Here is a 26,648-nt window from a genome sequence, read left to right as displayed (position 1 = left end):
CAGTGAGATCCCCACCCTGTCTGCATTATCGTTCCTTCATTGTCTGCTTCTTTTGATGAGAAGGGAGGAACACGGTTTTCTTGGACCTTACAAATGCACCTGAGCTAAACATTCCTGGTGTCTGAGGGAGGGAGAGAGGGAGGGGATCAAACGTTAAATGATATAAGTAGTATAATGTAGAGAAAGCAGTTAAATGCGCCCGGCATCTGGAAAGTGCTCAGAAAATAGGAACTACTCTCCCTCCTCCTGTGTGAAGCCGCGTGCTTGTGGAAAAGGGAAACTCAAAAAAATCCTTTATGAATAGTTTTCAGGTCCTGCAGGGCACAGAAAAATTCCTATTTTCCCAGCTCCTCCTGCCTCCCTGGGTCCCACACTTCCCACCCTCTGCCACCTTGAGTTTGGCCCGGCGCGCAGGGATGCTACGCGGCCATAGTCTTACGAGATGGTGAGACACGGCGTCCCATGGAAAATAAATACAAAAGGGCGTAGGAAGGAGAGGCTCATTACAAAACCATGCCTTCTAGGCCAACAAGCAAATTCCTTTGCACTACCTCAAAGAGATATCTAATCCTTTGCCCTCAGACACCACGGCACTTACACTTTTGCAAATGGAAGGGGTTGTGCCTTTTTGGTCATGTTATTTTGGTAAGATTAGTTTTAATCCCTGCCCTGTAATTCACTCTGCTTAAGATTTGGACGTTCTCGCTCCTTCTACCTGGCACCGACTCTACCCGCTGCAGTTTTCAAACCCCCTTTCTGACCAGGCTGCTGAGCTAGCTGGTCTAGCTGAGGCAGAGCATCCGGCCAATGGACGGAAGGCTTGAACAATGATTTTATTTTCTACAACCAAACAGCACCAATACCTAGGAAAAATAGGCTATTTTTACATAATGACATAACTTGCTGCACACGTTAAGGCGCTCCATTTGTTAAATATAGTTATTTCTATTTTGAAACGAAGAGAGCTGGCTATAATTTTGGAAAGGTGGAAGCTTGCAGATGCCAGGAAGTACTGCCTGATGGACATGACAGACCTCTGCGGCCACTCTTCTCCTTAAAGGCAAGGGCGGGCCCGTCCAGGAGTTTCTGGGACTCCTTCTGGTTTCAGACGGCCTTGCCTCTGCCCTCTTGGCAGTCCTCATCCTGTGGTACCGTGTCCTGAGGTCGAGTCTATGACGTGACCTGTTTGAGGGTGGGCTCCCGGCACCTGCCCTTCAGGGTGCTGGTGACACTTGGGACACTATCTTGAAGGACAGTGGGAAGGAAGGTGAGGAAGGTAGCTCTCCTAAGTCAGCACTTCCATAGCGAATAGGGTATCAGGTAAAGCTTCAGATGCCCAACCGGGACAAGCCCGCCCTCCCACTACTAGCCCAGAAAAGTGAGGGCACGGATGCCAGCCGGCAGCCTGGTTCCCAAAGTACCTGCGGGGACGATGACCCTTCTCTCGTTGGTGGTCATGTTGGGAGGAGGGGGGCCGTTCTTCTCATCCATGTAGCTGTTGTAGTTCATGGCGTTGGACTCGCTTCCACCAACTAGCTTGCTGCATTTGCTAACACTGCAGTCCACTGGAGACTCCCTGAGGCGAGAGGACACAAAGCCCAGAGGAAGTCATCACTCCGGCTGCCATCAGCACAGCGTGGGCAGACAATCATGGCGCCATTTCCCAGCCCCACTTGGTGCAACGCTGCTGCTGCCTTATTTCTATCCTCCACGCCACCACCAGGGTTTTCAAATCCCAGCCCAATCCTATAATTACGGCACTTAAAAACTTTTGGCAGCTCCCTACTGGCCTCAGACTAGAGTCTGGACTTCTCAGGACCGCATCACAGCCCTCCCAATCTGACGGCAGCTGACATTTTTAGCCTTGTTGCCAGGCAACCTGTGCTCCAACAGCACTTGCCCTGGCCTTGGCCCCCAGGTAGGCCTCCGCCTCCCACCCCCACCCCGGCACTCTGTTTCTGCCATGGTTCTAGCTGTGGTCACGCTGGGTGATTGTTAGCTTAGCGGGTCCTCTTCCCCCGCTGGATTGGGAATTTCCTGAGAGATTGACAGGACTTCCTCCTTTAAACCTCAACGTCTTACGTAGTGCCTTCTATAGGAGACGAGTGATCAATGTTTGCTGAGTGAAGTATTTCTACTGCACATATATGATTTTGATGCATTTCTTGTACCCGGTTCTATTTTAACTTCCCAATACCCATCCAATGGTTCATATCTCCTCTTTATGGTTAAGGAAACTGAGAGGTGAGGTGACTGGCCCAGGGTCACACAGCTAGTGTGACCTGAGCAGGACTCAGGTCTTCGGTGTTAAGCTTTCCCATCAAAACACCCATACGGGCACGCCTGGCTGGTTCAGTTGGTAGAGCATGTGATTCTTGATCTCTGGGTCCTGAGTCTGAACCCCACGTTGAGCATAGAGTTTACTTTATTTTTTCATTTTTTTAATGCTTATTTTCAGAGAGAGAAAGAGTGCGAGGAAGGGAGGGGCGTAGGGAGAGGGAGAGAGAGAATCCCAAGCAGGCTTCATTCTGTCAGGAACAGAGCCTGACGTGGGGCTTGATCCCCTGACCCTGGGATCATGACCTGAGCCAAAATCAAGAGTTGGATGCTCAACCAACTGAGCCACTCAAGCACCCCTATTTTTTCAAATTAATTTATTTATTTTGAGAGACAGAGACAGAGAGAGAGAGAGAGCACAAGTGGGGGTGGGGGGGCAGAGAGAGAAGGAAAGAGAGAATCCCAAGAAGGCTCTGTGCTGTCAGCACAGAGCCCGACATGGGGCTTGATCCCATTAACCATGAGATCATGACCTGAGCTGAAAGAGTTGGTTGCTTAACCGACTAAGCCATGCAGGCACTCCACAGAGCTTACTTTAACACACAGACACACACACACACACACATACACACACACGGGCTGGTTGCTTCATGAAGAAGGAATAGAATCCAAGAACTTTAACCTGATAGAAAGGCTGTGGCCTTTGTGGCCTTTTGCAGCCCTGGGTGCCACGCTCACGGAAGAACCAGAAGGAAGTGCAAAAGGCAAAAGTCATCCAACTCCGTCTTGATGTACGGAGCCCAGTTAGCACCTGGTGTGTTGCAACATGGGTGCAGGGAGCCTGCTCCCTGGCGCCAGCTCAGCGATGAGCAGCCGTCTGGAGATCTAAGCCGACACTCCACTTGTGGCCACCCCGTGCCCAGGAGCGGGCCAGCAGAACGCTCCACATACCCCGCCAGCCCAGCATCGCGGCCCCTCCCAGGGTGCCTGGGGGAAGTGCGGTCCTGCCCTGCCCTAGCTTCCCTTCAGCCCCTCCGGCAGCAGCAGGACCAAAGGAGACAACTGGAAGGCCCTGGAGAGGCTGCAGCCGTGGTTGCACAGCACAGGAAGCATCGGACCTGGGAGACAGCCAGTTCTCTCAAGAGCTCCAAACCAGGCCTTCAGACCAAGGAGTTCAGATAAGGTTCAGATTACAGCTGCCCAACCTTGGGCCGCAGAATGACTCCAGGCTTCCCAGGGGCCTGGCCGATGCCCTCCTCACTCTGCTTTGGGCAGGGACCAACCATCATGAGGACTGAAGGAGCCAGGTCGTGCCAGATAGGGCCCCGCCCATCCCGCGGCCGGTGGCGGCACCTCCAGAGGCCTGGAGAGCAGTCCCTAACACAGAGGAAGGGAGTAACGGCCCCGGGTTGGGGGGCGGGGGGAAGGGAGGGGGCAGGGGTGGGGGCTGGGGGCCCAGGCAGGGCAGAGGGGCCAGAGCATATCCAATAAAAGACAATTAAATGAATTTGTCTCTTAATCTGAAAGGAAAAAAATATTGAAGATCACTTATCATAGCTGGGAGATAAATGCTCCACTGAGATATTAGAAGTCAGACGGTAATTTTTTCCTGATGTCTTACAGAGGGGAACATGGGCTGAAAATGAAAATAAGATGTATAACTTACACATGTTAGAATTTAAGGTTTTACTATTCGCCTACTGTTTTTCCAGGCAGAGAACCAAGAACCAGCCGTCAGAGCCCCAGATTGTTGAAGGTTTAATGTCCCCATGGCAGTCTGCGGAGAGGCAGTAGCACATCAGGGCTTTTCACCAGTTTGGCCCTTTGGCTTCTGCTGTTGAAGGACTTGGCCCGTCCGGAAGCAGTCCCAGAAAGACCCTGGTCCTGTGTCTGAGCGGAGCTCTGGCCAAGCTCGCCGGGTCCCCCACCCTCCTCATGGCTAACCACAGGAAGGCGCGTGTGCGCACTCACACACACGCGCCCACGAGTACACGCGTGCACACACACACAGACACGTGCACATCCCCAAAACACATGCACACGCACGCCGCCGCGGCCTGGCGGCCTTTCCCAACATACTTGTCCACTGTGAAACAACCCAAGTGCAGTGGGAGTTTGCAGGATTAAGTTGGCCTTCAACCAAGGGAGCGACGTTTTCATTGGCTGGGAACCCCGTGGCAGAGGGTGGGGTGGCCAGAGCACACGCTTCCTCTGCCGGATGCTTGAGTGCAAGGGCCGTGGGCAGGGGTGAGAGAACTTTCGGGGAGGAGGGCAACATCCAACTGGGGGCGGGCATGACGGAAGAGTGGGTGCTCTTCCATAGGCCGTGCCCCCCATCGGCAATATCAGGGAGACAAGATTCAAAAACTGATTTCCCCTGTCAGCTGGGCCGCTGGTGATTTCTGAGCTAAAAACTGACCTCTTGCTGTGCAGGGGTGAAAAGTCAGAGCCACAGAAATTGCCAAAGCGGAGCAACCCTTTATGCCATAGCCACCGATGGCAGGGCCGGGCCTTGGCACCAGGAATAGAGAAAAATAAATGCGAAAAGAGGAAACATTTGGTAAAAGGCACCTGGTGAAAAGAGGAGCCATGAGCCCTAAGATGAGCACCTGCCGGGAAGGTGGGTGCCCAGGTCACAGGATCGGCCGGCTCCCAGAAGAGGACATCAGAAGCACGGCCAGGACCAGGGTTCTCTTGCTGGGGTGACCACTGGGGGCCGAACAGTAGATGGAACCTCCATGTAAGTTCTCCTAGTTCTGTTTCCTCCTCGCTCCTTCCCCCCGCCCCTCTGGATGCACCTACTCCCTGGCAATACAAGGCAAGCTGTCTGGCCGCCCACTCGTGGGTGCTTCTCCTCTGGAATGAGGCCCTGTCCTCAGTCCCAGATCCCTCCGCTAGGGGGGCCCTCAGAGAAGCTTGGCATCACCCTGGACCACTACACTTGACCAGGCCAGCCCTCCTCTGAGCGCCCAGGGGGAAAAGGAAGGAGAGCCATGCCTTTAACCTCCTGCCTGCCACGCTGCCCTCCATTCTCAAGCTCTTGGGCGCTGAGTCTCCACCAGATAGCACACGCCTTACATGCGGCCATCGGGCTTGACAGCTACTGCCAAGGGTGGGTACTGGCGAAGCCCAGCCTACAGGCTGCTCTCGGTGAGGCAGCTGGCGCCTGTGAAGAGGCCCAGTGAAAACAAGAGGGAGGGGGAGGGGCGCACGGATGGAGGGGAAGAGATCTGGCCACTCAGCTTGCCTGCACGGCTGCTGATTTCTTTGAGAACTGCACTTACAGCTGACGTGGGGTTGGGGCCCGCAGGCAGCTGATAGCACTAGGACAGGTGATGAGGGGGCCTGGGGTGGCCACTACAGAGCAGGAGGAGGTGCTGGCTCAAAGAGCATAACTCAGAGCATCTCCCTCTCAGGATGGCAGAAAGCCATGGCAGGGGAGGCCGCAGCAAAGGTGACATGGACCCTGCAACCTTGTCCTCTCTTTTCCCCTTGGGACATAAGCTCTTGACTCTTCCCGTTCTATTTTTGTGGGTTCAGTGAACACTGCTTTAAAAATACTGCCAGCGGGTTCCCAAAGTGCCTTGCAGGTGTTAAGCAATTTAAAACAAGGTGAGAAATCTTGGGTGTTTGGGTAAAAGAAGATTTCAAAGACTTCTCCTGAAGACAACCCCTTTAGACTATGGCAGATGTCTTCTATGTTTGCAAGTGACATATTGGATAAAGGGTTAGTATCCAAAATCTGTAAAGAACTTATCAAACTCAACACCCAAAAAACAAACAATCCAGTGAAGAAATGGGCAAAAGACATGAATAGACAACTTTCCAAAGAAGACATCCACGTGGCTAACAGACACATGAAAAGATGCTCCACATCACCCATCATCAGGGAAACACAAATCAAGACCACAACGAGATACTACCTCACACCTGTCAGAGTGGCTAAAATGAACAACTCAGGCACCAACAGATGCTGGTGAGGATGCGGAGAACGAGGAACCCTCTGGCACTGCTGGTGGGAATGCAAGCTGGTGCAACCACTCTGGAAAACTGCATGGAGGTTCCTCAAAAAATTGAAAATAGAGCTACCCTACGACCCAACAACTGCACTGCTAGCTATTTATCCAAGGGATACAGGTGCGCTATTTCAAAGGGGCACATGCACCCCCATGTTTATAGCAGCACTATCGACAATGGCCAAAGTGTGGAAAGAGCCCAAATGTCCATACACTGATAAATGGACAAAGAAGATGTGGTATCTATCTATCTATCTATCTATCTATCTATCTACAGCGGAATATTACTCGGCGATCAAAACGAATGAAATCTTGCCATTTGCAACAGTGTGGATGGAGCTAGAGTGTATTATGCTAAGTGAAATAAGTCAGTCAGAGAAAGACAAATATCACATGGCTTTACTCATATGTGGAATTTAAGATACAAAACAGAGGAACATATGGGAAGGGAAGCAAAAATAATATAAAAACAGAGAGGGAGACAAACCGTAAGAGACTCTTAAATACACGGAACAAACTGAGGGTTGCTGGAGGGGTGTTGGGTGAGGGAAAGGACTGAAAGGGCAAGGGGCACTGAGAAGCACACTTGTTGGGATGAGCACTGGGTGTTATATGTGAGTGAGGAATCACTAAATTCTTTTCCTGAAACCATTATTACACCAGATGTTAACTAACTTGGATTCAAACTTTTTGAAATAAATAAATAATTTTAAAAAATATATCTATATACAGCAAAACAAAACAAAACACAGACATCTTCTCTACTTCCCATTCAACCCAGAGCAACTCAGAGTGCACCCCGTGGATCCACAAGTCTGTGGCCCAAGCTGGCTGTCCGTGGATCCTCTGTATTCACACAGTTCCTGCGAAGTCTCAAAGGCCACCCAAACCACACAGTTGCGTTAGGACCTATCACGTGTGTCTCCCATGTGATGTTAATGCTGTGCAACAATTAAGCAAATCTGCGTTGTCTTTGGGATTTCTGTAGGATCCGTGCACAGGCGTGTGCCTATGACTTGTTTTTAAAAAGAAATACGCAGTAGGTTAAGAGCAAACTTGAAGAAGAGAAAAAAAAGTCATCCATAATATAGCCATCACCCTAACCCCATAGCTAGTTTCATCTCCATACAGGATAGGTGCTCACAGCTTCTCCGGAACCCCGAGGACAGCTTCCCACCCAGGTTATGTGTGACATTTCCATACTGCAGGGTTCAGAACTTCAGGAAGCACCTTAGGAAGGTGTTTTGCAGTCACAGAGGCAGAAGTTAACAGGGTGTGTGAGGCCGATCTTCCTGTAGGTGGAATGTGAAGTCTCTACGTGTCTCCTAAGAGCATCCAGATCCTCCTGGCCAGTCCCATAGGGGATGTCAGGGTAGACTAACACCGACTCAGATTCTGTGTTCCAGGCACATGAGTCAAGCAGGTCCTTGCATTTCTCCTCCATAAAATACTATTCTCTCCTTCACGGGCTGTTTTCCCCAATCCCTCTGGGTGAAGCAGGATGCGGCTGACAGTTATTTGCAGACCACAGCTTGGGGTCAAGTTGCTGAAGCCTACACAGAACCCATATGGGCCATGCTGTTTCAAGAACAACTCACTCTAGCAGATTCAGCCACAACAGGAAGATGTGGAGAAAGAGAGCCAACCTCCCACAACACGGGCAAGCTAGGCTTTCTCTGAGCAACCCAGACCTCAATCTCTCCACTTGATTCCGAGCCAAATGACTTAATGCTGGGATGAAAAGCAAGAAGGGCATTATAGCTTTAGGTACAGAGAACACCTCCTCCAAAGACACAAATACCTATGGGTATTCCAATAAGCATGAAGTAACTTGGAAAACCCAAGTTATCAGAGACTATGGAGGGAATCGTGGGATGGTCCAAAGCATTCTAACTCAGCACTGTCCAGTTGAAGTAGAGTGTGAGCCACACACATAAATTTCCATTTTCCAGTAGTTGCATTTTTAAAATAAAAAAAAACAGGTGTAATGAATTTAAAAATATATGAAAATATATTAGTATATGAACTCACTACAACCAAAAGATTATCATTTCAACATCATCAGTATAAAAAATAATTAATGAGCTATTTTACTTTATCCCACCCCCACCCCCACTAAGTCTGTGAAATCTGGTGTGCATTTTAGATCTCGAGCACATGTCAGTTTTGGATTAGCCACACTTCAAGGGCTCAGAAGCAGCGTGCGGCTAGTGGCTACTGCCTTGGACACCACAAATCTGGTCCATGAGCCAAGAGACCCCAAATGGGGTCAACACACAGGGTTGAGGATGAGAGATTTAAATCGCCTGGCACCTATCTCATCGTGTCATTTCTTCTTTGCATGATCAAATAGTAGAATCTATCCTCAGCAAAGACGTTTTTCTGAAAACCCCTGCTCCCTGCTGCCCACCAGGCCAGCTTACATGTGGGCTCCTGGAGAATATTTACGAGGTGCTGGCAATGGCCGTCCCTAGCCTGCGTGGCTCCGAGAGCCCACGGTATCTTCTTTGTTCCCCCAGGGTGAGTGAGACTCCATCCATCTTTCTGAACCTACTCTATCACCTGCGGACGGTCGGGGTCAGGACAGGCAAATCAAAAGCAGGGGCTGCTTTGTGCGACCAGAGCCACGTAAATACCACGTCTGTTCTTTAGAGGTGTTCACACAGCTCTCCTCCAGCTGGCTTCTGGTGTGACTGCAGCCAGGGATGGCTGACAAGTGGGTCCTGAAACTCGATTTCCTTGCCCCAGATTAATAGGTCGGAATGCCCTGCAGGGGAGTGAGAGGTCAGCTCGACAGTGTGGCCTCCCCCTGAGCACAGATGCAGGCTCTAGCCGAGGCAAAGTGGGCAGACCTTGGTTTCTGTCCTGGCTTGTACACCATGACCCATATGGCTTTGAAGAAGTATCTTCACCATTGAGTCTCGTCAGCCACGCATTCACTCACTCATTCATTTAACAACTCTTTCTGGAGCACGGATCAGGTGACAGGCATTGCTCAGTAAACAAAACGAGGCCCTGCCTGCATTTTAGTGAGGGATGTGATACGAGTCAGGAAGAGCTAAGAAGACCTAAGAAGGCAAAGAGTGACAGGTGCTGTCTTAGAGCAGGCGGTGAGGGAGGTCTGCTGAAAGGTGACATTCAGGCACAGAGACCTGAAACAAGTGGGAGAGAGAGTCCTATGACTTGATGGAGTAGGAATGCTCCAGAAAGAAGGAATACAGGCATGAGACTCTGGGGCAAGAGAGTGCTTGGGGTCCAGAGTCTTGTGTGGCTGGTGCGGAAGGAAGGAGGGAGACAGGAAGGAGAAAATGAGTTTCATAGAAATGGGGGCCAGGTAGAAGACTTTGGGTTTTGTCACAAGGCAGTAAAGGATTTTGAGCAAGAGAGTTAAGTATTCTGAAAGGATGGGGTGTCTGGATGGCTCAGTTGGTTAAGTGACCGACATCTACCCAGGTCATGATCTCATGTTCGTGGGTTCGACAGCAGAGAGCCTGCTTCAGATCCTCTGTCTACCACCCCCCCCCACCGTCTCAAAAATGAATAAACATTAAAAAAATAAATATTCTGAAAGGGTTAGTCTGAAGAACAGACTTTAGGAAAGCAAGCAGAAGCGAGGACAACAGGGCGCAACTGAGGCAGCCTAGAAGGACAGGTGCTGCCTGTCTGGGTTGGGGCGGGGCAACAGAGGTGAGCAGTGGTTGGGATTCAGGCTACAACAGACCAAAGACTCTCCAAGGGTGGAATCTGGATTTTCAATAAGCATCAGGAAGGTCCTGTGGTTGGGCCAGTTTGGGAAGTATTGCTGAATCGCCTTCCTTGCTGCCAGGCTGAGTGCCGGCAGAAATTGGACCAGGAGCCCAAAGGCACAATGTACAGGGAGGGAGGGAGCAGAGAGGTGGCCCACAGGCCAGGAATCAGAAAAGCCCAGCTCTGGTGCCAGATTTGCCTCCTCTAAGTCCTCAGACAAGGCGTCTACCACTCCCCGCCCCCGAAAGCCCAATTTGCCTTCAAATGTCAAAATGTAATGGCGACATCTACCTCACGGGATCATGGTGGGAAGCAAACCATAAGATAATATGGAAAAATATTTAACAAACGATACCCTCCGTCCACTATGAGGGGCTCACTATCCTTATTATCTGTGTGGAGAGATGCTCATGTGAGGGACTCCTGGCTCAGAACCTCCGGGCCTTCCTAGAAGGCTAGACTCTGGGAAGGCGGCTGTGATTCCGGTGACTGGTTCTGGTTACTGGGATTGGAATGTGGAAGGGCTGGGGGTTCCCACAGGCGAGTCGGAGACCAGGGATTGTCTGGGGGAGGTCTCCTTCCCAGCTGCACACTCGCCCCCTTCTCTCTCCTTCTGTAGACTTGTTTCCTTACCGACCTCATCCGCTTCTAGTGAAAACTCTCTAGAGATGATGCCCAAACCTACATTCCAGCCCCCAAATATTATCTGAGCTTTAGTTTCCAAGGCCTAGTAGACATTTTTTAGCTGGATGTTCTACTGATTGCTCCCAGGAATCTCAGAGGGAACACTGACATCTCTTCCCAAAGCATTTCCTTTCCTATGTCCCCTGGATAACATCACCATCCTTCCTACAATCATCCAAGCTCCAGTCGTTTTTTGTTCTTTCCTCTCATATACCCTCCAACCCCCAGAGACTTCAATGTTTGTCCATCTGAACCCTGCTAATTATCCCTTTGACGTGTCCTTCATGCATGTACTTCTTTTTATGTCTCTAATTATTAAAGTCGCTCAAATTCAGAACTTTGTAATCTCTTACCTGAGATATTTCACTACCTTCTTATCTTTCTGAGGCTCCCTTCCCCACCACTGTATACAAAGACCCTCAGTTCTGTAAATGAAGCTCTGAAGACAGCAAATGTCAAGTCTACGCTTAAAGTCAGTGTCTGCATACAGAATAAATTCCATATTTTCTTAGCCTGCCATTCAGGGCCCTTCATTAATTTTCATTTTTATCCCCTTGTGCTATAGGCCCATTGACTTGCCCGATAGTTCATGAATGAGACTAATATTTTCTCTCTTTTTTGCTCATGAGGATCGCTATCACTGTGGAGCACTTTCTGAGTCCCAAGCACTGTCTTGGGTCCTTCCTCCACAGCATCAGACTTAACCATCGGGACAAGCCTATGAAGAAGCAGATCCTCTAGTCCTGTTCTAGGAAAGAGACAGCTGGTGATCAGACAGCTAGATAGCTTGTTCAAGGGCAGAGCTGGGAATGAAGTCTGGGCTACCTGTCCTCCCGGCATGCCCTTCCTTGACCCTCTGATTCTTCTCTCCTTGGGCTCTCTTCCCTGCATTTCCACAAGAACAGTCTTACTGCCCTGGGCACCACCAAGTTCAACTACACTTTCCAAGTGTGATGTGTCCTCCCTTGCTCAGTGAGACCATAGATGGGCTCACCTCTGTCGTCACTTCTGGACTTTTCCCGTAAGGGTGGTTTGGTCACCTTTGCTCTAGTAAGACCCACCCAGAGGGGTCAAGTTTCTTCAACAGGTCAGGGAGGGTAGGGCTTCCCCAAGAGGGGCTCTACCTGGGCCTGACACACAATAGGTGTTCCACAAGTATTGGCAGAGGGCCGTTGAGTCCGACTCTGACCTGGCTGTTGAGGGCTGTACTAAGACTTAGAGAGCCAGGTGGGCTTAGAAGCCAGTAGGGCTTCCTGGCCCTACTCTACTCCCAGCCCTCAGTTTTATAGCCTTCTCTTGTCTCAGCTTTCTAGGGACTGACTCAGGCTCCCTGGCCCAGCACCAGCAGCCACTTCGGTCAGATCCGCTTGACTCAGACACCTGGGGAGCAAGCATGCCTCAAGCCTCCACCAGCCCCTCACCTGGCAGCTGGCCGCACCTACCCCTGGAGCTGCACAGGCCTGGTGGGCTTACCTGGATCCATTCATGTGGTCATACTCCCGCTTGACATTGACCCTCACCGGCTGATTAATCCATTCCTGCTGCGGCGGGAGGGGGTTGATTTTGTGGGGCTGGCCATAGTCAGGACTCCCTGAGGCGGTCATGTCGGCCTTGGGGAGATGGGCCGCCGCTCCGTAGGCAGAGTCGAAGAGGGACTGGTCGTCGCTCACCACCGACAGAGCCTCCTGGAGGGTCAGAGAAGGAGACGGAAAGCCCAGTGTCAGTTCATCCAGGGTTACTCTTCACCTCCTCTCCCTCTGAGCTGGCAGGGTGGCCCAGGGCTGCCCCAGGCGGTTGCCCAGGTCGCTGATTGACTCACACTCTGGGGGGCTGTTTATTCCTACGCAAACTCCACGGGTTCTCTGAAGGTTATCCCGGGTGAGGAGGGAGTTTGGGCAGTGGAGTGGGGAAGGAGGAGCCATAGGAGCACGTCCACTGTTGTGTCTGCAGAAAGGAGGGCGGGGAGCCAGAGGCCAAGAGGGGTGGTCACACAGCGTGCACGTGCAACGTTCCCGTGGCACTTGAATGCCGAGCTCTGTTGGCCATAAGCAGAGAGGCCTCTGACCAGCTGTGTGGAGCTGTCAGGCTGGAGGGGGATATGAAAGTGAGCATTTACTTTATAGGTGAGGCCACTGAGACCCACCCAGAGAGGTTAACTATCCAGCCCAAGGTCACACAGGGGAAGGGTGGGGCCCAGGGCTGTGGCTGCATCTAATTTCAGTTTCCTTATCTGTAAACAGGAATAAGAATAGCTTTTTCAGAGCTGATAGGTGGGTTAAGTGAGAAAAATCGTGGTACATACAGGTGTCTGGCTTGTAAGAAACAAGCAGCAGTTTCCGCAGGGGTTCCCCAGGGTGTGCTGGTGTATCTTACAGATATCCATGATTCAACTGGGAGGCTGCCTGCCTCTTGGGGACAGCGCTCTGTCATGCTTTCTTGCCTGACTCCTAGAGAGGATAGCTTCCTGTCTTAATCTGATGATTCAGTTTGCCCAGGAACGAGGGCAGAATTTCAGCTCTGTGGATGGGGGCAGTCGAGGAGAGGCCCTCTGCAAGACCCTCAGTCTTCCCGCTCATACCGTCCCATCGCCCGGAGGAAGTCTGGCTTGTGGATGCCTGAATTGCGAAAGAAAGCCTTGCACTTTGCAGAGGTCGCCTACCAGCCAAAGCACCACCATAGGATTCTCCCACTATTCCAATTCACATCACATCACGGACCGGGGTGTGAAAATCACTGTATCGCATAATCACACCAAAGTAAGGGGACCGCTTTGCAGAAAAGAAGGACACAATCTAGAGGGCAGGATTAATTTACAATCTGTATAATCTACAATTACACAATCTATAATTATGAAGAGGAGATGGAATAATATATGACAAATATCTAGAATAGCTTCTGGCAGGGCGCCTGGGAGGCTCAGTCGGTTAAGTGTCTGACTTTGGCTCAGGTCATGATCTCACAGTTCATGAGTTCGAGCCCCGCGTTGGGCTCTGTGCTGACAGCTGGGAGCCTGGAGCCTGCTTCGGATTCTGTGTCTCCCTCTCTCTGTCCTTCCCCAGCTCATACTCTGTCTCTGTCTCTCAGAAAATAAATACACATTTAAAAAAAGAGAACAGTATCTGGCATATAGTGACCCCCAATAAATGTTAGCTCTCATGATTACTGGTGTTCAAGTAAAGATTCTCTCAAACTACTTGTTATGGGGTCAATCATTTCCTTAAATTCACATGTTGAAGCCCTAACTCCAATACCTCAGAACCAGACTGTATTTGGAGCAAGGGCCTCTAAATGGGCCTGATTCCGTTAAAATAAGACCTTTAGGATGGGCTCAATCCAGTCTGACTGGTGTCTTTAGAGTAGAATTGTTGGACACCCAGAGTCCCCCATGTGGAGAGGCAGCAAGCCATCTGCAAGCCAAGGAGAGAGCCCTCAGAACCCACCAGCACCCTGATCTTGAACTTCCAGCCTCCAGAACTGTGAAAAAACAAATTGCTGTTGCTTTAGCCACCCAATGTGTGGTGTTTTGTTACGGCAGCCCCAATAGCCACCTTTACGTAAGCCCTCCCTACACTTGTCAAATTACAGGCTGTTCCACCAGCTAAAGTCACTGAAGTCGCTGCTTCTCCCGGGGCCATTCTCAACCCCAGCAGGACAGCCACATTTCAAAGAAAAAGGCTCTTCTGTGGCTGTTTCCTGCTGGGATCAGGGAAGAATTACTGGAACACACTCCAGGAAGTCTGCTTCTGCACCAGAAGGCTTTGGATAGTGTAGATACGGCCAGAGATGGCAGTTTCAAAGCTGAGCTACCTACACAATATTGAAAGGCTCCCGTCCCCCAAATAAGTGGGTGTTCCTTGATTCAGACCTAAAATACGCTGGGCTCCTTGCTCGTTTTCCAACTAGTGCCCTTGTGTCGGGCTCAGAGAAAAGCTGTGCTGCCTGGAACCACTGTCTTATGGTTATTATATCCATTCTCCATGTCAGTTAGGGATCAGACCTGCCTTTGTATCCCACACCAGTTTTCAGTTGTCATCCAGGCCCACAGTGTTACGGTTCCAAGTTGAAAGGTGTGACACTGTAATCTTCCAGATAGTTCAGCATGAGTCCCTGAAATTCCTAGGGTTCTATACTAGGAGCAGAGATGACATTACCACCACCTAGGACCCATAAATGTGCTTTTGGTGACAAAGGTGGAGAACACTCACCAGTTCTGCTAGAAAAAGAGACTACGTTTAAGGAATCATGTTAATCGTACCACAGGGTATTGTCTTCTACTGTGGAGAGCGGCTTTATGCTCCGTCATGCACAAATCTTGGAGTTTCCAATTACAGAATTTCTCATCTCCCATCTTCTAGGGGAGAAGAAATTCAAGGAAGGAGGCCTAGGAGGCAGGACTGGGGATAGTGATGCTCTGGGGAAGCATGAAAGATCTCTCTCATCATTAGCCCCAAAGATGGTGGGCCAGGAAGCAAGAGAAAGTAGGGTTTCAAGTCCAAGGGGGCCACGCAAGGTGTCAAAACCAAGGTTCGAAGCAAAGATTGCAACAGAAAACAGATAAGACAAGTTGGGGGTTCTGGTGGCAGACCGTGGAGAGACTTCTTAAGGAAATGAGAATACAGACTTACAGGACAAAGTGTAGGTGTAGTAAAGGGCACAAAACCTGTCCGAACTCATTTTGAAAAGTAGCTCACAATCAATGGAAACTCCAGTCAAGTGGCAACATCACAGGACAAGAGATCCCTGATCTCCTCCAGAACAACTGTCGCTCCTCCTGTCTGACTTGTCTACCTCCAGGCACGTGTGCCTTCCCAACGCCTGTCTTCGTCGGGCTCTTTCCACTATGACTACACACACTTGTATTCTCTGCCCTCATTCAGCCCACTTTGCGCACGGAGCTCCCTTGAAAGTCACAAATACATCCTGCCACAATCTCTGCTCCGATACCTCCCAGAGCTCACTCCATGTTGACCATAGCAAATCTACTGTCATCTGCTTGTTTTCCCACAGCTCAGCTTGGCCCCAGATGTCCACCCTTACATTTCATGACTTCCCTCTCCCGCGACTCCTGCCCAGCGCTAACTGTTTCCACTGCTCTACTCAGCGGGCCCCACTCACATAACACTTCAAAGGTCCTTGGGCCGTGAGTACCCTTTCTTTGTACTTTCCACCTGCGCACATATCCGACGCTTCTCATTTTCTAAGGCAAACAAGATCTTCCTCACCCGTGAAATGTTCCCTGATAATGCCCTGTGACTCGTTTGAGCTTATGAAAGCCCAGTGAGAATACTGCGTGGGTAGGCGCATACACCCACACACGTACTCTCTCTCTCTGTCTCGCTGCCTCTTCCTCTCTCTCCCTCTCTGTTTTCTATTTCCAGTCATTGATAAGCAAAGGGCTTTTTTTATTCTTAGAACAGTATGGAGAAAAGAATTAGTGGTTGGGGGAGGCTGGGAAAAAGGAGTAAATGAAGGAAAACAGCTCCCTGTCTGGGCTGCTGGACTGAATTAAGAAGTCTACTAAGGGCAGGAGACCAGAGATGAGGGCCATTAAGTGGGAATAATAGATTTACGCAGACTAGACCCCAAACAAGCTGATTTGAGATCCTGGTGGAAAATGAAAGCTGGGGAGGAGAACATTCTCACCATCTCTGAAAGGAACTAGCACCCTTTTGGCCATTCAAGGCTGGAGCTTTAGGAGCATCCCAAGACCACATCCCTTCTGACTGTATGATGGCGAACCTTCTCTGAGGCGCTCTAGTGGCAGTGGGCGCAGGGAGGGGGGACAGGCATAGAGGAAAAGGCAAAAACGGAACATGGCACTGGGCAACTGACTTGTGGCCAACAGACTTGTGTTAGGGACTCATGTCACGGTAAATGATATGGGTGTAGTGACGAAGGTGCCACTTTTACCACGTGAGGATCTATGGAGCTGGCAGATACAGCTTTTCACATGAGCCTCTCTTGCTATCTTATGCATGTCTTATAAAGCTGTTTACTTTTACTTCAACCCCTAAAACTTTGAAAAGTTTATACATAAAACTCCTACTTATACTTAAAACTCTTCACAGGAAGGACTCGTTGGTCTTCATGAGCTTTTCACTGATGAATTGTTGATGAGAATTTCATTTGGGGATGATAGACTGAATTTAGAAAGAACTTCAGCACGAAAATTCACAAGCTATTCTCAGTGACGAAGTTCCTTCAGTTTTTAATGACCTCACTGTTTCTGTTGACTTTGGACAGGACACGGAAGACAAGTTATTCTTGTAAAGACTGTTGCGTCCAGGTTGCTTTAGAGCATGCTACATAAAAATTGACTTCAACGTGAAGAAGACAGAAAGCGTGGGATCCCTAACCCCTTGTGGTATTCAGTTCTATGGTTAATCCTCGGCTTAGTAATTAGATTCTGAAAAGCATCTTTCCTTTGCTAGAAAGACTAGGCCTGTAACTCAGGGTGCTCTGGGCCCTCAGTCACTGAGTCTTAGACCCAGAGGGAAGCACACAGTCCCTTGACTCCTACCACTTTAGTACCCTACTTGACCCATTTGCTGGAAAGCCCAGACAAGAGCAACTTGGAATGGCAGCTTGAGTTCAGAGCTAAGTGGATGGCCACATTTGTCCATAGAAATGCTGACCAAGCTGTGCTAACCTTCCTTCCCATGATCCCCTGCTGGCCCAGGGAGCCAGCAGAGGTATATGGCCAACGGGGCACTTGTCTTGATACGGGACTCTCCTTACCCAATTTGGGTGAGATGCCATTAGCACAACACTTATAATATTTCCTGCATTCTCATTATTGAAGATAGATCACAGCAGTCAATTATCATAACACATATTAAGCGCAAAACACTGTTTGTACGAGTAATCTGATTTAATCCTCTTAGCAATACTTAGCAATACTATGAGGGATGTGCTATTATTACCTCTATTTTTTCAGATGAGAAAATGGCTAATTCAGAGAAGTGAAATAACTTGCTCAAGTCACACAGCAAGTGAGTATGATCTGGGATTCAAATTCAGGTTCGCTGCCTGGGCACCTCCCAGGGAGACTATAAAGCACTTTGAGGGTACCTCTTGAGTTTATTGAGCACAATCTTTAAAGTTGGAGAGATATGACCTCGAATCTGAGCTCGAACAGCTGCTCACTTGCACACCACCTATTGTAGTTTATTTATACTCTATGAACTTCATTTCTGTATCCGTAGAATGGGGGATAATAACAGTACCTCACCTGCTTGATTCTGAATGAAGGTAACACGAGATAATGTAAGTGAATTTCCCAAATAGAGTGTCTAAAGTTCTTAGGACATAATAAGTACTCAAATCTAAAAGAAGCCCAATGCTGAGAGATGGCACTGGGACCCTGGTGTTGGAGTTGTGATGGAGGTGGTGGGGGCAGATAAAGCCAGAGATCTACCTCCTTCTCTCCTGTGTGGGTTACTTAGAAGTAATGGAAGTTGCCTAAGACTCAAAATTAGCAGGTTCAGAGATAATAGTTAGATTTTGAAATGCAAATTCCATGGGTTTTTGTGGGTTTGAGCCCCACATTGGGCTCTGTGCTGACAGCTCAGAGCCTGAAGCCTGCTTCAGATTCTGTGTCTCCCTCTCTCTCTCTCTGCCCCTCCCTCACTCATGCTCTGTGTCTCTATCTCAAAAAAAAAAAAAAATTAAAAAAATTAAAACAAAATAGCCATACAAGTGAGGAGAAGAGCCATTTACTGCTGAGATAATCAAAATAGTAGGTGGCTACTCGTATTGCCATTCATACGTCGTATACGCAATAAACATCAGAAAAATGCCAGTAGGTCTGTGAGTTCACTAAAAACAACAACAACAAAAAAACCTTTACTTTGGAATTTGTCATATGTATTTTCTTCTTTCTTTCTTTCTTTCTTTCTTTCTTTCTTTCTTTTTTTTTAAATACTAGCAGATGTATCTTCCCAAAATTTATTTTCCTTAGATTAAGGCAAATGTTATTTCCCATGTGCCTGTCAGTTGGGTGATAGGGGACTGTGGTCAGAGCGTTGCCACATGATGGCCTGGCTGATATCGATGATGAGCAAACAATTGCATCTCTGAAAAAGCTTTGCTGAAGCAGAGTTGGAAAAGCCCCTAGCGTATCCAAAAAGAAAAAAAGGTTTAAGATGGGTCCAGAGAATCTCCCCATTCTTTTTTTTTTTTTTTTTTTTTTTTTTTTAGGTTTATTTATTTTGAGAGAAAGCTTGAGCAGGGGAAGGGCTGAGAGACAGGGAGAGAGAGGATCCCAAGCAGGCTCTGTGCGGTAGTGCAGAGCCTGACTCGGGGCTCAAATCCCTAGCTATGAGAGCATGACCTGAGCTGAAACCAAGAGTTGGGCACTTACCCGACTGAGCCACCCAGGCGCCCCAGATCTCCATTTTACTCAGGAATACGTGAAAGAAATTTTTGCTGTGGTCCCTCCCATCCACAGGAAGAATGCACCCATCATCCATAGTTATGAGTCAAATGGAGTCAGAGGAGGAAAGTCCCTGATGCCACCGTGGAGGGAGACCCTTTCCCTTGCTCACCCTTACAGTTAGGCTGAGTTTTTATGCTAGCCCAGGGGAATGACCTAAGACATGGGGTCCCAAGAAGCACGAATTCTACATTGTTTCCTCTCCCCTTATTTTCCCTCTCTCCTGTCCTGAACCCCTAAAGGACAGATTTCTGTGGCTGATGAGCTTTGCTCTAGGAGGGTGGAAGGATGTCAAAAGCAGTCACGCCAAGGTCCCTGCTGCTGCCCTCCTCGGCGGGTCCATTTGACTCGCAGACCAGGCCTCCGGAAAGCTGATCTCTGGGTCACTGCAGGGAGCACACAAGCTTTGGCTTTTTGTTACATTCTTTGCATAAAGACACGAAGTCCCCCGCTCTTGCCAGCCAGGGAGCATACACAATTCAGACAAGACCAAAATCCTCTGTCTTCATGGCTCTCGGAAATCAGCAGGCTCTGCTGCAGTGAGAGCATCCAGCTCCGGGCGGGGACCTCATCACAGCCACACTGAAATACCACGAGGAGGGGGTAGCGGCTATCAGTTCGTTTTCAAGCCTTTTGCTTCACTCTCTTCTCTACCTACTGGCCCGGCACCCACTTCTTGTTCATTATGTCGGTCCCACAGACGGACAAAGAGAAAAGAAGGCAAATTTTAAGACAAGTTGGATAAGGAGGAAGGGGGCACCAAATATTAAGCAGAAGCCCCTCTCACAGGGTGTAGAGTGGGAGCTGCCTGTGTTCATATCTGCCAGGTTGTCTTTTCCCAAAAGGGCCATAACGATATTTCCAGTCTTTGCCACTCCCCATCAGAATGCAGGCTCTACTTCCCTCCCCACCCCACCCCTTGATCCCAGATGGGACTTCATGACTGCTTCAACAAACGGAAGGTGGCAGAAGTGACCTTGCTGGACTTCCAAGGCTAGGTGATAAAAGGCATTATGACTTCCACCTGCTTCTTGTTCTCTCTTGGGTCTCTAGTCCTTGGAAACCAGCCACCATGCTGCAAGGAAGCCCAAACCAGCCCAAGCCGAGAAACTACAATCATGGAGAGGCCCACAGTGAGAGGAAACAAGACCACCAGCCACCAGCCGGCAGCAACCTCCAGACTTGGGAGGGATGAGCCTTCAGATGAAGGTTTGCTCATGAGCATAATAGTTGTTTTATGCCACTAAGTTTTGGTATAGTTTCTTAGGTAGCCATAGTAACTGGAACATTTTCTATCGTGTTCATCACCAACAAGGGAACCCATATCCAGAGGAGGCAGAAGGTGATTGTCTAAGTATCCTTTTCACCACGGTTACTGACACTGGCTTCAGGAATCAGAACCAGGACTAAACAAATGGGGTAACTGAGGCACAGAGCATAACCTCTCTAGGTTCACACAGTGAGGGAGGGTCAATCTCAGCCTGAGGGCGTAACTCCTCTGATAACCACCTATCAGAATTACCCTTAACTAGCAACGAGAAAACAACAAACAAACAAAAGGCAAACAAGGGTGACTTTTTTAAAGTAGAAAGAGGGGCGCCTGGGTGGCTCAGCTGGGTTAAGCGTCCGACTTTGGCCTAGGTCATGATCTCACAGTTCTCTTGAGTTCGAGCCCCGCATGGGGCTCTGTGCTGGCAGCTCAGAGCCCGGAGCCTGCTTCGGATTCTGTGTCTCCCTCTCTCTATGCCCCTCCTCTGTCCAGGCTCTGTCTCTGTCTCTCTCAAAAATAAATAAACATGAAAAAAAAAATTTAAATACATAAATTAGAAAGAATAAATAGAACATGCACTATTTCATATTGTGACGCTTACAAGGAACTCCTACAATCATTACCTCCTTTAGCTTTTTAAGATGTTTGTTAAGATCGTGATACTATTAAAAAGGAAATTGAGGCTTAAAGAGGTTCATACTTGCTTCACGTCCCTCAACTAGTGAATTGCCCAGCTGGTGGCCTGACTGCAGAACTTACACTCTTCCCCTAAACTAGTTCCAGCCCGTGAACTATAATCCTAGGCTGTGCCAGAGAGCCAAACCTGCCATGGAAACCCAGAGTGCTTCGCTGATTTCTAAAGTATTTTATTGAACTCTGTCCCCCCTGCTCCCCTTCACTCAATCCACCCACCCACCCCCAACTTAAATCTTCACTCGCTGGGGAGGGGGCTCTGCAGTGGGCGACCCAGGGAGAGGCAGCCAGCCAAGTTCCTAGAAAATGGAATTAGAATCCTTTGCAGATGAAAGTACTTTATTTAATGGAGTTTAATAAATTAAGGGAATGAGCCTAAATGGGTTCAGAGAAGAGGGTCTCTGTGTTCTGTAAAGGTATGCCATGTAACAGAATCCAGAGCTGTGGCCTTGTGTTAATCACGATCCCCATTAGGTGCTTCTCCAGGTCTCCCATGGGTATCTACCTTTGCCTGTTGACTTTGAGTTTTTACAGTCACTGTTTTGACCATAACCACATTTAAAGGGCATCTCTAAACATCAAAGTTAAATTCTCCTCCCACAGAGAATGATTTTACTGCTGAAAAGAAAAAAGTGCTGAATATGGAAACTAACAGGAAGGGGATAGAAGGTTAGTCTGAACCCCAAGACAGGAACGTTTTATAGAATGCTTTACTTTCTGTTTCTTTACAATGGGTCTGACCTCTCTTCAACCTGCTTTTTCTCGATGACAAAGGTGACAGCAAAAGGGTCAGCTAAGATCTGTTATGTAGAGTTCGTTACATCTGACCATCCAGGAGTCAAGCTCCTCTCCCGTAATAGGGACTGACCTGACCCCTGAAGTGGATCCCATGGTGCCACAGGGGCAGAACCGAACAGGGATGGGAAGCTGAGGCTCACTAAGGTTAGGAAGCTTAAATGTTCACTTCTGTGAAATGGAGCCTATGTTCTCCTGCCAGTTCAGAAGGGCTAACGGGGGTAAATAAAGCCCTCGCTGGTGCAACTGGGGATGATGGACAGAGCTTTCAACCCCAGATGCCATGGGGAGAGGCGGGTAGGGAAGGCGGAAGTCCTGGAAGGTGACCCAGCTGGACCAGTCTACCAGGTAGACTCCTGGTAGACCAGTAGTTCCCTATGTACTTTTTTTTTTTTTTTTTTTCTTATTGCTGCACATCACTTACATTGGGACAGTATTCTGTCTGACTTCACAGGGGAGGCTGTTCCAGTCATCAAAAATACTGGAATATTTCCATACCAGTGGCTCCACTCCCTTCTCTGTCTGGGGACCACTAAAGGGTCAATGACTCCAAGACGAAGGATTGGTGCCCTAGTGCCCGTGACATACAGGTGGTTATATATCTGAATGTTTCCCCGGATCTGGAGGGTGGTTTTCTGACTACAGAGGTGTTGGCGAGTGAGGACCATTGAAGATCCAGATGGGGCAGGGAGCATGTCTGCTTCAGGAGGGGTCCAAAGGCAAAGGGTGGAGGAAACAAACCACTTTGGCTCTGTCTTCACCCTGTAGGGTGTTGTTTTACAAATGTGTTCTCATAAAAGGCACCGGTTACAGGTTGGGTCAAAGCAGAGCGTTACTGGCTGTGTGAATTTGAGCAAACTACCCAAGCTCTTTGTTCCTGGAAAATTTTAACTGTCTTCTATCAAATGTTTAAGGCTCTCTGACGATGGTGAACGACCTCACTGCCCTGACCACAGAGAGCTGAGGGCTTGGAAGAAACGTCCTCTGTGGGGAGAGGCTGCAACGTTTCCTCACAAAGTCTGCGTTTCACCCAGTGCAGGGGCTAATAGAATAGCCTCGGAGCCAGGATAAAGTTCCTGACCTTTCTTACTGCTTGAGAGTGGGAGCACTAAGAATTGTCCTTGGAATCTTGTCCTTATGGGTCTGGCTTGGTAGCTGGACCAAGAGGATCTCAATCTGGTCTGTGGGGACCAGACAAGACGCTGAGTGACAAAGGGAAGGGGGCAGTGAGGCGATTCAGATATGAAAGGATGGGCTCCCCGAAGGGGCAGACAGCTGTCCACCAGGGGGTGGAAATGACACTTTCTACAACGTTCGTAAGTGCCAGGGAGAGGAGGAAGTAGATGGCAGGTGCCCTTGGGTGCTTCTTTGACTTCTGGGGTCATGGGAACTTTCCCATCCTTTTTCTCAAAGACCAGCTCTGCTGCTGGAGGTGCCCTGAGGAGAGGAACCCCAATCAGTCTTATTTTTTGTTTCCATTCCCAGTTGCTTGCTCCATTCGGAACACCCAGTCAGTGTGCAATAACCTTTTTTAGTGGATACAATCCTTGGAGCTGGTAGGAGACAAAGAGACTCCCGGCCCCTGCCAGCACCTTTACCACCACTTAGACTTCCCATTCTATCTCTTGGCTATGAGCAATTTCGATTAAGCCCTGGACCCCAGGCTTGTCCAGTTTTTGGTTTTGAAACAGCCACACCCAGTGTTGATGTCTTGTTCAAATTTAAACACAAAGCCACTGACCGATCCTTCTCAACAACCACTTGAGGGCCCTATTCCTAGAAGCTATGATCTTATCTGACAATTGCCTCGTGTGACAGTTTCCATGGCAACTGGTGCCCTCATAATCACAGGAAAACCACAAGGAAACATGCACCCAGGGGTGGGGGTGGGGGTGGGGGTGGGGCTTTGCTCTCTTCCTTCCAGCTTATACCTGAGGAGCACCCTGGACGGGGGAGACGAACGCAAAACCAGCCTCAAGAACCGGAGGGTCCAGTCCTGTGCACACCAGTTGGGAAATGTCTGCCAGCCTCAGCTGGCACTTGCCAGGGAGAATGCCATTTCCCCGCGATGGACAGCTAGCTGTCGCACAGGGGACTCCACTTTATTTCATTTCCTCACGAGGCACTGGGAACAGAGGAGCCCCTGAATCCATCTTGTAGCTCTTAATGGCTGTCTCCTTTCCCTGATTCACGCTTGAGGAGTCACGCTTGGCGACCTCACGCCCATCGAGTCCTGAGTGTGCAATACTTCCAACTCTCACATCTGGATGAACCATGCTATCCCAGGTGCTTAGTCCTCTTGTGGCCCCACGGCATATGGTTACCATATTGTTGCAGTGACGTGTGGCAAAAGCCCTGAGGATGGAGATAATGGAAGGAGGTGGTGCCTAAGGAGGTCCTTTCCTGGGCTGGCTCGGCAGCCCTGACCTGCCTCTGCCTAGCTTGTGTGCTTTATTTTATCCTGTTCCCTCTGGGCACCCTATGCTCACGTTTCTGTCTTCTTCACTATTCCTGCATCCTGCCCCCATTTCTTCTCTCCCTCTCTTGCTCCTTCTGTTGCATTTTAATGTGCTGTTAACATATTTTTAATGTTTATTTAGTTTTGAGAAAGAGAGACAGAGCGCAAGCAGGGGAGGGGTAGATAGAAAGGGAGACACAGAATCAGAAGCAGGCTCCAGGCTCTGAGCTGTCAGCACAGAGCCCGACGCGGGGCTCGAACCCTCAAACCGTGAGATCACAACCTGAGCCAAAGTCGGACACTCTACCGACTGAGCCACCCAGGCACCCCTCCCTCTTTTTTTTAATGTTTGTCTATTTTTGAGAGAGAGACACACACACACACAGAGTGTGAGCAGGGCAGGAGCAGAGAGAGAGGGAGACACAGAATCCCATGCAAGCTCCAGGCTCCGAGCTGTCAGCACAGAGCCCGACGTGGGGCTCGAACTCACAAACCATGAAATCGTGACCTGAGTCAAAGTTGGAAGCTTCACCGAATGAGCCACCCGGGTGCTCCTTAATGTTCTATTTTTAATAGATTCTCCTCTTGTTGTATAAGACCCAGCACTCTGAACCTTTAGACACCTATTCAATATACATTTCTTGACTGCTGTTTTGGTGTCTGCAAATACCTATGTGAAAACCAGCTGGCTTTTTCCGTCACTCGAACCAGCTATCCCTGCACGGCACTGCCTTTCCTCTTCAACCCTGCCTCCTCAGGTCTCATTTACCCACCAGACTTTTATGGAGGACCCACTGGGGGTCAGGCATTCGGCTAGGCACAGGGGATACAAAGATAAATGAGACCCCAAACTCGCACACTTGCCCTTAAGGAGCTCAAATCTGGGCAGAAGACTGATCCACACATCGATACTTATGTAGGGGTGGGACGAGAGGGCAGTGAGTGAGCTCAGGGAAGGCTTCCTGGAGGAGGTAGAGCCTGAGATGGGTGAAGGGGACCTTCCAGGACACCTCAAGTGCCACCACCTCCAAGAAGTTTCCCTGCCTCCCGCAGCCCCCCACTGTCCCCTCCACCACTGAGTCATCACTTTATTCTAGACGGCTTTGTCACATTGCTTTTATTTTCATTTCGCTTGTGCCATAGAGGGTAGTTTTTCATAGGTTCACCTTCTGTCTCTCTAACCAGACTGTGGCTTTCCATAGGCCTTATTAACCCTTAACTAAGTGCCTCGATTCCCTCATCCCAACAATGGGCACAATGACAGGACCCACTTCAAGTGGAGTGGGTTAGCATATGTAAAGGGGTCCCCACTGGGTCTCTGCTCTGAGAAGGGAGTGGAGCCAGACTGACCGGATCTGGACTCGACACTCACCACTTGTTAGTTCTGTGACCTGAGGCAAATTCTTTAATCTCTCCGTGCCACAGTTTCCTTTTCGGTAAACTAGGAATGATAATAATTGTATTCTAAACTCATGCCTGTCACATAGTAAGCACCCTCTGAGCTTAATCTTCTTAGTATGATTCACAGATTCTAATGTAAGAAAAGCACATCATTTCCCTGGGCCTGTTTCTCGCGACATTAGACCGACTGAACTAGATGATCCACAAGACCCTCTCCAGTGCGGTGTAGGATGGATCCTCCAGCCCCATTTGCCTGGGACCGTCCCAGTCTATGCCGATTGTTCCAGAAAATGTTACATAATACCTCCCTTCACTCTCAAAATTATTCCCGTTCGGATGATCCATCGGATGGCCAGCCTATCTATGAGCAAGCTAAGAGATCTCAGTGTATCGTAGCTTCATGGGACCACTGCCCTCCCTTCCAGGGAGGAGGTAAGGGGAACCGAGGACAGCCTGGTCTATGCACAAAAAGCCAAGCATCCGCTCCTCTTGGAGCTCAGGCTGCATCCCCGGGACACAGCTGGTCTTTCGGCTGGCAGCCGCCCTCAAGGCAGTCGCCCACTGGGTTGGCCTTCATCCTTGCTTGACTTGAGTGCCAAACCTAGGCAGTCTGGCACCGGGCCTCCTGTCTCTCGGCATCCATCTATAGGAAAAGCAGATATTTTGTGAACAAGTCCCGCCATGGCCTTCCAATGAAAACATCTCAGTGGGATTACATGGAGATATTTTCTTTGTCAATCTCAGTAAAGCTATTTGCACAGAAAGCCCAGCTGAAGCCCACTGACAGTTCCTGGGGACTTGGGACTGATTTAGTTACTCTATAAAGGGTACTTAGTGTTCTACTCTTGGACGCTTCTGAAGGTACCGGCCTTG

At 49.3% G+C, this 26,648-nt stretch overlaps 1 protein-coding gene across 2 annotated transcripts in view; it reads right to left on the bottom strand.

Annotated features, from left to right (window-relative positions):
- FLI1 (Fli-1 proto-oncogene, ETS transcription factor) overlaps positions 1–26,648 on the bottom strand; it is a 121,855-nt gene that overhangs the window by 44,597 nt on the left and 50,610 nt on the right. For both annotated transcript variants that reach the window (XM_042904583.1, XM_042904582.1), the window contains exons 2-3: positions 12,198–12,409; positions 1,422–1,576 (exon numbers count right to left, since the gene is read on the bottom strand). In XM_042904583.1, the coding sequence (XP_042760517.1) occupies positions 1,422–1,576; positions 12,198–12,409 (367 nt within the window). The remainder of the gene's footprint in view (positions 1–1,421; positions 1,577–12,197; positions 12,410–26,648) is intronic.

Source organism: Panthera leo, chromosome D1 (assembly GCF_018350215.1).
Source record: "Panthera leo isolate Ple1 chromosome D1, P.leo_Ple1_pat1.1, whole genome shotgun sequence".
Lineage (NCBI taxonomy): Eukaryota > Metazoa > Chordata > Mammalia > Carnivora > Felidae > Panthera > Panthera leo.
The sequence above is the reverse complement of the archived record's forward strand: the minus strand, read 5'-3'. Positions and strand labels throughout refer to the sequence as shown.